The sequence below is a fragment of the Anomaloglossus baeobatrachus genome, chromosome 2 (assembly GCF_048569485.1).
Source record: "Anomaloglossus baeobatrachus isolate aAnoBae1 chromosome 2, aAnoBae1.hap1, whole genome shotgun sequence".
In the NCBI taxonomy this organism is placed as follows: Eukaryota; Metazoa; Chordata; class Amphibia; order Anura; family Aromobatidae; genus Anomaloglossus; species Anomaloglossus baeobatrachus.
Window position 1 is genome coordinate 636,618,563 of NC_134354.1, and position 12,782 is coordinate 636,631,344.

General features: G+C 43.6%; 1 protein-coding gene across 1 annotated transcript in view; it reads left to right on the forward strand.

Annotated features, from left to right (window-relative positions):
• The window catches only part of TMBIM6 (transmembrane BAX inhibitor motif containing 6), a 51,966-nt gene that overhangs the window by 34,190 nt on the left and 4,994 nt on the right, over nucleotides 1-12,782 (forward strand). The window contains exons 2-8 of the mRNA XM_075336913.1: nucleotides 4,514-4,603; nucleotides 7,904-8,012; nucleotides 9,066-9,186; nucleotides 10,223-10,271; nucleotides 10,954-11,051; nucleotides 12,336-12,415; nucleotides 12,629-12,729. Coding sequence (XP_075193028.1) covers nucleotides 4,548-4,603; nucleotides 7,904-8,012; nucleotides 9,066-9,186; nucleotides 10,223-10,271; nucleotides 10,954-11,051; nucleotides 12,336-12,415; nucleotides 12,629-12,729 — 614 coding nt within the window. The 5' untranslated portion in view covers nucleotides 4,514-4,547. The remainder of the gene's footprint in view (nucleotides 1-4,513; nucleotides 4,604-7,903; nucleotides 8,013-9,065; nucleotides 9,187-10,222; nucleotides 10,272-10,953; nucleotides 11,052-12,335; nucleotides 12,416-12,628; nucleotides 12,730-12,782) is intronic.

Genomic DNA, 12,782 nt, shown 5'->3' on the forward strand with positions numbered 1-12,782 from the left:
GGGACTTATAGCTGCAATGCCCCTCTGGGAAATATTCAAATTGTCTCTCCAGTAAAGGAGACAAACTCTAGCACAGCGCCACCTATTGGAAGTAGCGATCCTAAAAGTCACAAGTGGATTTTCAACAATCCATTGCAATATGACTCAGGATATATAAGCCAGATCAGAATCCCAATTTGCAGACACGGTGTTTCGGGGTGCTTGCCCCTCGTCAGTGCAAAGTATGGGGGTGTCTGATCTGGCTCATGAGAAAGCTATGTGGGGACCACGGGGGAACACTATTCTCCTTAAGGAGACTTTGCAAGCCAGTCTGGCTGCCAGGTAAGGGGACTTATAGCTGCAATGCCCCTAAAATTCCACGGGGGAACACTATTCTCCTTAAGGAGACTTTGCAAGCCAGTCTGGCTGCCAGGTAAGGGGACTTATAGCTGCAATGCCCCTCTGGGAAATATTCAAATTGTCTCTCCAGTAAAGGAGACAAACTCTAGCACAGCGCCACCTATTGGAAGTAGCGATCCTAAAAGTCACAAGTGGATTTTCAACAATCCATTGCAATATGACTCAGGATATATAAGCCAGATCAGAATCCCAATTTGCAGACACGGTGTTTCGGGGTGCTTGCCCCTCGTCAGTGCAAAGTATGGGGGTGTCTGATCTGGCTCATGAGAAAGCTATGTGGGGACCACGGGGGAACACTATTCTCCTTAAGGAGACTTTGCAAGCCAGTCTGGCTGCCAGGTAAGGGGACTTATAGCTGCAATGCCCCTAAAATTCCACGGGGGAACACTATTCTCCTTAAGGAGACTTTGCAAGCCAGTCTGGCTGCCAGGTAAGGGGACTTATAGCTGCAATGCCCCTAAAATTCCACGGGGGAACACTATTCTCCTTAAGGAGACTTTGCAAGCCAGTCTGGCTGCCAGGTAAGGGGACTTATAGCTGCAATGCCCCTCTGGGAAATATTCAAATTGTCTCTCCAGTAAAGGAGACAAACTCTAGCACAGCGCCACCTATTGGAAGTAGCGATCCTAAAAGTCACAAGTGGATTTTCAACAATCCATTGCAATATGACTCAGGATATATAAGCCAGATCAGAATCCCAATTTGCAGACACGGTGTTTCGGGGTGCTTGCCCCTCGTCAGTGCAAAGTATGGGGGTGTCTGATCTGGCTCATGAGAAAGCTATGTGGGGACCACGGGGGAACACTATTCTCCTTAAGGAGACTTTGCAAGCCAGTCTGGCTGCCAGGTAAGGGGACTTATAGCTGCAATGCCCCTAAAATTCCACGGGGGAACACTATTCTCCTTAAGGAGACTTTGCAAGCCAGTCTGGCTGCCAGGTGAACATCAGACATTTAATTGTTTTTATGATACAATAATCAAGATATTTGGATAGAACATAAAATATTTATTGGAATACAACTTTAGAACACAAAAAAACTAATAAATTGTAAATATGTAATATATATATAATATATATATATATATATATATATATATATATATACAGTGTATATACACACACACAAGATATATATGTAATCTACTGTATATTACATAGTGTATTACATATTTACAATTTATTACAGTTTTTTGTGTTCTAAAGTTGTATTCCAATAAATATATTTTATGTTCTATCCAAATATCTTGATTATTGTATCATAAAAATTATTAAATGTCTGATGTTCACATACACATATTCATGTACTACAATAAATTTTTCACCTAACTATAAGCAATATATGTAGGAGTCGGAGTCGGAGCAAGAGAATTTGAGGAGTCGGAGTCGAAGGTTTGGCTTACCGACTCCACAGCCCTGGTTGATGGGGGTTTTTTTTCACCATTTTGTTTGGCGTTCAGTGTTTTCAGCTGATTTATCAATTGCACTTTTTAAGGCCTTTGACACGTGTGCCAGTTGTTATGTACACTAGTTATCCATTTTGGAAAACTTGACTTTTTCCAATGAAGTCACAAGCAGTCAAAGACAAAAAAAGTTTTTTTTTTTTTTTTTTTCTTTGCACAAAATTCAGGAACAGTGTGCAACTTTGAAGAATTTTGTGGGGAAAAAACCTAGCAGCAAATAACAGAAGAAAAGAAAAGTGACTTGGGCTATGTTGACATTTCTGCTTTTTTGCATCAGTCACCTGCGTTGCTTGACGCTTGTGACTGATGCGTTGTACAACGTGTGACAAAGAAATGGAATTCATTGTCATGAGAAAGTGGAGTCCGTTGTAAAACGAGAGAGAGAACAATCAGCTGATCGCTCTCAAAAGTCGGCCGCCGGGAGATTAGCTGATCGCTCAAAAGACGGCGGCCGGCTTGTGAGAACGATCAGCTGACATTACACTCTGCGTTCCTGTCGCCCGATGGTCCAACGTTCCACGACTGATCAGTCAGGTGGCAAATGCAGCGCAAGGGCATCATTCGCAATCCGCCGCTTATACAAGTCTATGGGTAACAACGGAATCACTAAAGGATTGTGTTGTTTATCAAGTGGCGGATTTTGACTGATCATAAACAACGGAAATGTGAACATAGCCTTAGGCGGGCTTTGCACGTTGCGACATCGCAAGCCGATGCTGTGATGCCGAGCGCGATAGTCCCTGCCCCCGTCGCAGCAGCGATATCCTTGTGATAGCTGCCGTAGCGAACATTATCGCTACGGCAGCTTCACATGGACTCACCCGCCCTGCGACGTCGCTCTGGCCGGCGACCCGCCTCCTTATTAAGGGGGCGGGTCGTGCGGCGTCACTGCGACGGCAGGCGGCCAATAGGAGCGGAGGGGCGAAGATGAGCGGGATGTAAACATCCCGCCCACCTCCTTCCTTCTGCATATCCTACGGAAGCCGCGGTGACGCCAGTAGGAGATGTTCCTCGCTCCTGCGACTTCACACACAGCGATGTGTGCTGCCGCAGTAGCGAGGAACAACATAGGACCGTCGCATCAGCGTAATTATGGATTACGCCGACTCTGCACCGATGATACGATTAACGAGCGCAAAAGCGTCGTAATCGTATCATCGAGCCTTTACACACTACGATGTCGCATGCGATGCCAGAAGTACGTCATTTTCAATTTGACCCCACCGACATTGCACCTGCGATGTCGTAGTGTGCAAAGCCCGCCTTGGAGGTTTTCCACTGCTTTTACATTGATGGCTTATTCATACTATAGGTCATAAAAATGTCTGATCAGTCGGAGTCCAACACTCGGCTCCTCCACCATTCAGCTGGTCAGTGCTGGCGGCAAGAAGCGTCTGGAAATGCTCAGTTCCGGAGCTGCCGCATCAACTGATAGCGGCCGGTACTGCACATCTGCCTCCTATGGCTTTGAATGGGATGTGGATGTGCACTACCCAGCCACCATCAGAAGATGGGGCAGCTCCGGAACTGAACCTTTCCTGCTGCTGCCGGCGACATCAAGAACAGCTGATCTGTGTGGGTGCTGGGTGTTGGACCTCGGCCCATCAGCTGTTGATGACCTATTCTAAGAAAAGGCCATAATTTTTAAAAGTGGTGTACAATCTCTCTTTAAAAGTAGTGTCTCCAGGTTTTTGCCACCTAATCTGAGAGCAGCATAATGTAGGGGCAGAGACCCTGATTCCAGTGGTGTTTCACTTACTGGGCTAGTTTATGTAGTTTTGGAAAAATCACTGTTTAATCAGCAGTTGATTATCATTACAGGACTACCTGGTCTGCTGCTAGGTAGTCCACCATATTCATGAGCTCTGTATAACTTCTGGATCTCCAGCAGCGAGAACATTTTGTTTTTATTAAAATGACAGTAAACAGCTCAGTAAGTGACACATCGCTGGAATCAGGCTCTGTCCCTACATTATGCTGCTCTCAAATGAGGAAGCAAACATCTGGTGACAATTCCCTTTAAGAAAGCTCGTATACAATGAATTGGGGCCGATGTTTCCACACTTGTATCTCCGCACTGTGGTCTGTATAAATGTCGGGTTCCTGATAAATTTTAGCTTTTTTATTCTATGTTCCGGCTCCAGGGTCTCCTTGATGTATAGTTAGTCTTTGATATTCAGCATCTCCACCAGCCTGCTTATTACACCCTGACTCTTCCTGATATAAGGAATCGGTGACCTCCGTATTTGATAATTCTGAGATTTACACGCGGATTTGATTATAAATGACAAGTATTAATTTACCATTCCTTAGCTACACGTGTGCATTGTTGTTGCCAAGGGAAATCATTAGCAGCATTAATGACTGTCACGGGGCGGGACTTTACAGCCGAGAGTGATGTCTATTCTCTTTGGAAAAGCCTGAGCCTATAGCTTTCTTGTAACAGTCTGCAATAATTGCACCATCTAAATCACGAGATCCCCCTGGGCCTGCAGAAGTCTGTGAGTCACCTGGAAGACAGTCCAGTGCGATCATTAGCCCAGGCTCTCCTCGTACAGCGGGTGTGCAGGACGCCCTCTCCCCTCGCCGGGCACCGCGCACCTTTATATCCAGCCACTGCCCTCTTTAACTCCATTTATTCTCAACTCCACAGGCGTTCAGGCGGAAGGCCCTCAACCTTTTCCAACATGGATTTTCTTGACCGGAATATCAACTTAGATGCCCTCCTAAAGTTCTCACACATGTAAGTATTTTGCTTTGCTATCATTGGGTTTGTATCGCAGAAGTTTGGGGGGTGTATTTGAAAAAATGTTGTCTCCTCTGCATCACGATTAAGAGTACTATACGCACGTGAAATGCGTTGCGAGATGGAGATAGTCTAGTGTCTGAGGGATGTGTACCCACGCGTGAAATTTTGTCTGCAATGCCATCTATATCGATTCATTAAGGAAGACTCCTCGTGTGTTTAGAGCTGGATTCCTGCTTTATTCTTTGTCTTTTGAAGGCGATTTAAGGATTGATATCAGGTTGCAGTGACGGGAGTGTTACATCACCTGCTGTGGGGCATTACATCACGCTATACAGGGGTGTAATATTTTCCGTGTCTTGCTACAATTTGGGCTTCTACAAGTCTTTAGTCCTTTAAGGCGTTTGTGGCACAATTTATTTTTTTGCTTTGATCCACTCTGGCATGGTTATTCCAGCAGGCCCTGACACAACTCCTTTTTAATTTACTTTTTTTTTTTTTTTTTTTTTTATTTTAGAAAGGTTTACTAAATCAGAAATTGAGTGCTCTTGCATGGCATTCAATATTAGGTTAGTCATTGAGTTAAAGCACCACTCCAGCATTTCTTTATTTCACCTCTGGAGTGGAGCTTTAAATTGAACTCCCCTGCACCATCTTATACTCACCTGCTGCCGCCTTCTTCTATTATTGCCGCCACTCTGGTCTGTTTCTGGCAATTTGTGACGTGTCGGCTTCTCCAATGTGTCATGGAGTGCGCCGCAGGTCATAACTCTATACAAGTCTATGAGAGCCTCGTTCTGGCTCTCATAGACTTGTATTGAGAACTTGTGATGTAACGTCTGACTTCCAGTCAGTCAGAAGTTACGGCTCGAGATGGCTTTGCAGGTCCAGAGCTACACTGAAAAATTGATGAAAATGCTGTAAGTATTAGATGAGGAAGGCGGCTTAGATTTAAAGAAGCACTCCAGCGGTGAAAACAAAACGCAGATACTTTTAAAATGATTGTGAGCTGGTGGTTGTAGATAAAGTCCATATCTGTATTTTTTTTTACTCCTACAAAAGAGAGAAAAGTTCAACCCGGTTTATTCAGTTAATCATTGCCTGTAAAACCTGATTTTGTAACAGTGATTGCAATGTATTGCACAATGTTTATGAATACAATGCAATTTGATTTTTATGCAATCACCGTAATATAAGTAGCTGTTATACAGCATATTAGTAAGGGCACACCTAATCGGACCGAAAAAACAATCAGCATGCTGCGGGTAGAAGCTGATTAATTTTCACACGCACCCATACAAGTCTATGGGTGCTAGAGAATCATCACATTATACTCACATTACAGCGGAGTGCAGTGCGATATACGCATCGGCTGATAATGGAGATAGGGGGGGGGGGATTAATCCCTCCCTCTCCTCCACAGCTGTGCTCCGATCGCAGAATCTTATCTCAGTGGCATTGCACTCGGCTTACATTCCAGCAGAGCGGGAGCAGAGTATCATGCGATGCACTCGCAGTTGTGCTCATGTGGCCCCAGGCTATTTGTGAGCAGGGATTGGCCATTATATAATGTGGTCGGTATACTGGTATAAATACGGTAATCCTGTAATTTTCTTTAAAAAGTGTATTAGCATGGCGCCGTATTAAAGTGCTCGAGCTCTTGTTTCTAGACGGGTCAAGTTTGAAATGTCCATCCTGGGCCCCTGAAACTGTCATCCGCCAAGTTAGAGGACTTGTCACTACAGGAAAAGTGGGCAGTTTTTGCTTCCTTGAGTATTCTGCTCTGTGTTCTTTTCAAATCCACCTTGTCATCCAAATATATGGGGTTTTTGTTTTTTTGTTTTTTTTAATTCAGTGCTAATTTTTATGATTTTTGCCAAAAAACACAATTTATAAAATGTGTTACTCACAGGTTTATAATTCAAAGCAACCTAAAAACCCAGAAAACCTAGCACAAAATAAATATTCACAAATCTCTGGAACCATATGGCCCCATGCGCATGCTGCAGTTCTTGGTGCAGTTTTGTGGTGACTAAACGGCACGTTTTTCCTTCCCCAGCAAAGTCTGGGATTTCAGATTTGCTACACACGTTGCTTTTTTTTTTTTTCTTTAGCTGTAGTTTTGTGCTGATCACAATCACAATGCTGCAGCATGTCAATTCTTTTTGCGTTCTTCATCCATTGGTGTTAAAAAGCAAAACGCATTGATCAGAAACGCATGCTTGTTTAATGTTTTTGGGGGTTTTTGCCACAAGATGCATTTTTGTGGCCACAGGGTGCAGTTTTGCGGTGAACACAACTGCAGCGTGCGGACACGGCCTACGGCAGTTTTTTTTTTTTGTTTTTTTTTTTTTGTTTTTTTTTTAAACGACAAAGCGGAATACTCATGGGAGCATGTCTGATTCTTAAGGCCGCTTTACACGCTGCAACATCGCTGCCGGAGGACGCAGGAGCGTTGTTGTTCATCGTTCCCGGGGTGTCACACGTAGCGATGTGTGCTGCCTCGGGAACGATGAGCAACCTATGTCCAGAATGACCAACGAGATTTTGAAAATGAACGACGTGTCAACGATTAGGTGAGTATTTCTGATCGTTGGCACTCGTTCGTAGGTGTCACACGCAACGACCTCGCTAACAACGCCGGATGTGCGTCACAAATTCCGTGATTCTGACGACATATCGTTAGATACGTCGTTGCTTGTAAAGCAGCCTTTAGTCTTTAAAGTTCCCTTTAATATGGAAGCCATGTGAGGGTTCTCAGCCAGTCAGTAAGCCGGTGGCTGCCCACATATGAAGATGCCCATACACCTCTATCTCTCGCCATTCTTACCACCACACTGCAGAGCCTATGTGTGAAATCCATGGAAGAGCGGCAGTACGCTCCGACCACACATCGGTTTATCTCTTGTGCTGACAAATAATTCACCATGTTGAAATGTTTGTTCTTAACTGTGTATGGGCACATTAAAAGGGATTTTCCTAATCAAATCGCTCACAACTCAGGTCTGCAGGTCTGTCCCATGTAGACAGCACAGACTAGTGATTGACTGCAGCATTGCTGACGTGCCATCACTGACTGTTGCAGCAATTACTGGAGCAGTGGTGGAAATGCAGCCCTGGACCTGGGGAGGGTGAGAACTGGCTTCTTTTATTTTTAATATGTGGACAAGTATTTTAGATAGAAAGTTGAAACTGGGAAAACGCCTTGTTCAGGCTTTCCTGAACATAGGAAATATGTTACTGATTATTGTGATTAATTCCCAATTTAACCCTTTTGTTCCGTCTGTTTCATTGCAGTTCCCATTCCACACAGCAGCACTTGAAGCGAGTGTACAGCAGCTTTGCCCTGTGCATGCTGGTAGCTGCCGCCGGTGCTTATGCAAATGTGGTGTTCGGGTTCCTGCAGGTGGGTGATAGCAATAAATTATCGTTTCATACCATTGCACATATACAAGGAGACAGGAGGAAATCCTATGTCACTTGTTGCAGTACAGTATAAAGTGCTGCTGACAGCATTATTTTTTGGGGGGGTGTTTGCTTTGGGCAGCACGGTGGCTCAGTGGTTAGCACTGTAGCCTTGCAGCGCTGGGGTCCTGGGTTAGAATCCCACCAAGGACAACATCTGCAAGGAGTTTGTATGTTCTCCCCGTGTTTGCGTGGGTTTCCTCTGGGTACTCCGGTTTCCTCCCACACCCCAAAGACCTAGTGATGGGGGATTTAGATTGAGCCCCAATGGGGACAGTGTTCCTGATGTATGTAAAGCGCTGTGGAATATGTTAGCGCTATCTAAAAATAAAGATTTATTGTTTTATTTTGCTGAGGGTGCATTCAAGTGGATTTATAAAAGGGTCCATATAGGTTTTGCACAATTTAAAAAAAAAAAAAAAAACCCAGAACATGTATGGCATGGACACATACTCATGCAGCTGATGTGTTGGGTTCTGTGTCTGCTGTGTAAAGCCTGGTGTAATCTTAGCGCTGCCGTTTCTGCCCACTTTTGCCGCTGTTCTTAGTTCTATAAACAAGTTGTGCCGCGATTCTCTGTTACTCCCTCTCTGCCCCCTTATTGCAAGGGGAACGCTAATAATGACAGCCTGTATTCTCTGGGTGGAGAGCTGGGGTGGGGGGAGGGCACATTGTCAGGATCCCAGACATCACAAAGCTGATATTTCCAGCAGCAGCATGGCCAGGTGACCTGTATCCAGCGCACGGCTGCTGCGTGGGCCACATGTTAGTACATGGCTTCATTTTGAGTTGTTGATTGAAGGAAAGGTATAATCATTTTAATACTCTGAAGGGTAGACAAAGTGAAGATGGACAAAATGCGCAGACATAGTGGGGGGCACAGTGGGGTACATGGTGCTTCTAGAGATGATCAGCAGCTTCATATATGGTCACACTTTGACTGCATTTGTGTAATGGTGAAGTGTTATATATCACATTTAATCTTTCAATACAGGGCAACTTCCTGACCTTTGCGGGCACACTGGGCACCATGCTATGGCTGATGTTTACCCCTCACAGCTATGAGAATGAGAAGAAGCGCCTGGGAATCTTATCTGCTTTTGCCTTTTTCTCTGGTGAGCATTTCTAGCACAGATTTCCAGCCGAGTCCACTGATGGAAGGTGCAGCAGCTTCGCTTGGAGTCCTAGCATCAGCATGCCTGAATTAATGCCAGAATGTAACCTCTACCCAGCACATTCTTGTCACACATTTAGCCTCTCATAAATTTGATAAATGACATTTCCATTAATCAACTAAAGCTCAGGCTCATTTTGCTAAGTGATAATGATAGCTCAAATAAACCTTTTGATTTAAAAAGAATGTATCATCCAAAAATATATAATTTTTTTTATTTTTTTATTAGAAGGATGTCTAGTACATTAGATATTGATTGCCTATTCTTAAAGGGAATCGCATAGCTGTTACATGCTGCTCGAGCCATGGCTTCCTGAATTGGGCACTGGCTATGTGAATTCAGGCATGTTTGTTTGACTCTGAAACACTGCGGCAAACATACACAGCTGAGGTCATACAGCTGGTGTCTGATACTTACTTCCCTTTTAAAAGGAATCATTCAGCAGGTTTTTGCTCCCTCATCTGAGAGCAGCATAATACAGAGACCCTGATTCCAGTGATGTGTCACTCACTGAGCTGTTTGCTGCCATTTTAATAAAAATCAATGTTTTTTCTGCTGCAGATCTAGCAGTTATACAGAGCTCATGAATATGCTGGACACCAAGTAGTCCTCTAATGATGATCTACTGCTGATTAAACAGTGATTTTTATCAAAACTACGCTAAGCAGCCCAGTAAGCGACACATCGCTGGAATCAGGATCTCTGTCACTACATTTTGCTGCTCTAAGGTTAGGTGGCAAAAACCTGGTGACAGTCCCTTTTTAAGATGTCTCATTTAAAGGGGTTTTCTAATACTCTGATAACCCCTTTTCAATCAGTCTGTTTCCCATTGTAAAATAATAGCGCTTGTAATCACCTCTGGGTCCATTCCAGTGGTGTCGGCACAGCCTCTCCTGCATTATGTTTATCTTTTAACCTTTTTTAAAAATATACCTTAATGGAAATTCATGATGTTAATGTCCATTTTGTCTTCCAGGTTGTGGCTTGGGTCCCATCTTAAACCTATGTATTGCAGTTAACCCCAGGTATTGGCATGTTAAAAAGTAGTGTTTTTTGAAATTCTTATTTTAGTAGGCGGGGGAAGCGGGTGTGCTCCACTTTATTTTCACATTTCCATTAGTAAGTAAAGCAGTAATATTGGGTGTGCGCATTTAACAGCCGCTTGTAGTTTCTGCAATGAAGGCTGATCAGATGACGCACATTTAGATTAAAGTGTCTGACCCCAAGATCCCCTCGTTTCTACGTGTGGCCCATAAGCAGATCTCCTCATCATCCTTGTTTGCAGGTTGTTGTTGCTTAGTGTTTAGATTTCCAGTTGATGAAAAAATATTCTTTGGTTTGGGACAAATCTACATTTTCAAAGCCGGGGTCACTCAATGGTGTTTCCGTTTTTTATTTTCTTTTTACATTGGTAGCGAGATGTTCCTATTCTGCGACATCTCCTATCGCACTGTAATCTAGAGCAAACCCCCCCCCCAAATTTTTTTTATAATGCTATGATATGCTGATAAGCATGTAACATTGTGGCTCTGACTAGTTTTAAGACGTTCAGGGGTTAACACTGTTACTTTGAAGATTAAGTACCCTTCTAAAACTGATATATTTTGGGATACATGGTGCATTTGAGCCTGACAGTGCAGTTTAAAATGCTATATTGGTCAATAAAATGCTCCACTCATGTGATCATACAATCTGGTCTCCCCACAGCATCATTCCTACCGCTTTCTTGGGCACAGCCGTGATCTTCACCTGCTTCACACTAAGTGCCCTGTATTCCAGAAATCGCAGCTTCCTTTTCCTGGGAGGTAAGTGTTATTCTTCTGTGGCACCTCAGTGAAGTAGATGGTAGGGGTTGTTCACTTGGGACAACTAACACTTATTAGACCATATGCAAAACACAAACAGTCTCTCTTTTGAGACCTTCTGTGTTAATGTTAACTATGAGAATTCATTTGCTGTTAAAGGCTAACCTGCCATGTAAAAAAGGGTTAATCTGCAGGTTTATTGGGGTCTGACAATGTGCGGCCGTCGCACTGAGCCCCGCTGCCATGTGGAAGCTAACTTTTTTTCCTCCCAGCAACCTAGGTTTTATTCATAGGAACGTGGCTGGTTCAGTCACTGCTCTGCGCATAGTGAGTGGTTGCTGTAACTTGGCTCCCGGTACCGTCAGACAGCCCGCTCTCTACAGCTGTCAGTGCTGGGCCGTGGTTACAGTGGCCCCTCGCTATGCTGAGTGACTGAAACCATGCCAGACGTGTCCCTATGACTGAAAGCTCCTGGCTGCCAGGAGTAATAAGGTTAATTTCCTCCTGGCAGTGGAGCACAGTGCGGCATCCTTTTAGAACGCTATTAACGTTTAGATTAATCCAACTGTTCAAGTTAATAGTGTTGTTACATTTCAGGTTCCCTTTAAGCTGGTCATATGCATATAAATATTGCTATGGTCTGATCCTTCTTTTTTATTTTATTTATTGATTTATTTTTTCTTTCTTCACCATCTGAACACTACCACACAGTTTGCTGGAGGGGTCTAATTGTCCTGTAGAAGATTCATATTTGCTGTCTCTGTAATGCAGGACAGGGCAGGTCCTATATGTAACCAGTCTCTGGCCAAGAGATGAGCATCTGGAGCAGGGGACCCCCTATACTCAGAATTTTCTAACGGAGCATTTGAACTTTATTTTTTTTTTCAACACTTGATAACCCCTTTAAGAACCTAGTGTTGGTTATAATAATAATAATAATAATAATTTTATTCATTTATATAGCGCTATTAATTCCACAGCGCTTCACATACATTGGCAACACTGTCCCCATTGGGGCTCACAATCTAGAGTCCCTATCTGTATGTCTTTGGAGTGTGGGAGGAAACCGGAGTACCCGGAGGAAACCCACGCAAACACGGGGAGAACATACAAACTCCTTGCAGATGGTGTCCTTGGTGGGATTTGAACCCAGGACTCCAGCGCTGCAAGACTGCAGTGCTACCCACTGAGCCACCGTGCCGCCCAGGTTGTATATATATCTGTTGAATGTCGAGACTGTTCTGTAGTAAATTTACACGCCATGCCTTATTGACCTCTCCTCAGGTATTCTGATGTCTGCTCTGAGCCTCCTTACCATCTCTTCCTTGGTGAATATCTTCATTGGATCAGTTTTTCTGTTCAAAGTAAGTAACACTATTGCTGAGAGATCATATTTGACCTAGTGGGATGGTACAGTCTTGTCTGGATAGATTATCTATTATTCATGGTGGAAAAGTACTTTGCTTGTTAATACTGAAACCTGCCCGTTAGTTAAATGAGTTGTAACCATTACAATTTATAGCTTTGCCAGAATGCAAATACTAATTCTATAAATACACTCCATATGTTTATTTCAGATGCACATGTACGTTGGTTTGCTGGTTATGTGTGGATTTGTTCTATTTGACACTCAACTCATTATCGATAAAGCTGAGAAGGGAGATAAAGATTATGTATGGTAAGACATGACCCTATTTACATGTCACTAACCGTTTCTTTACAATAAAATTG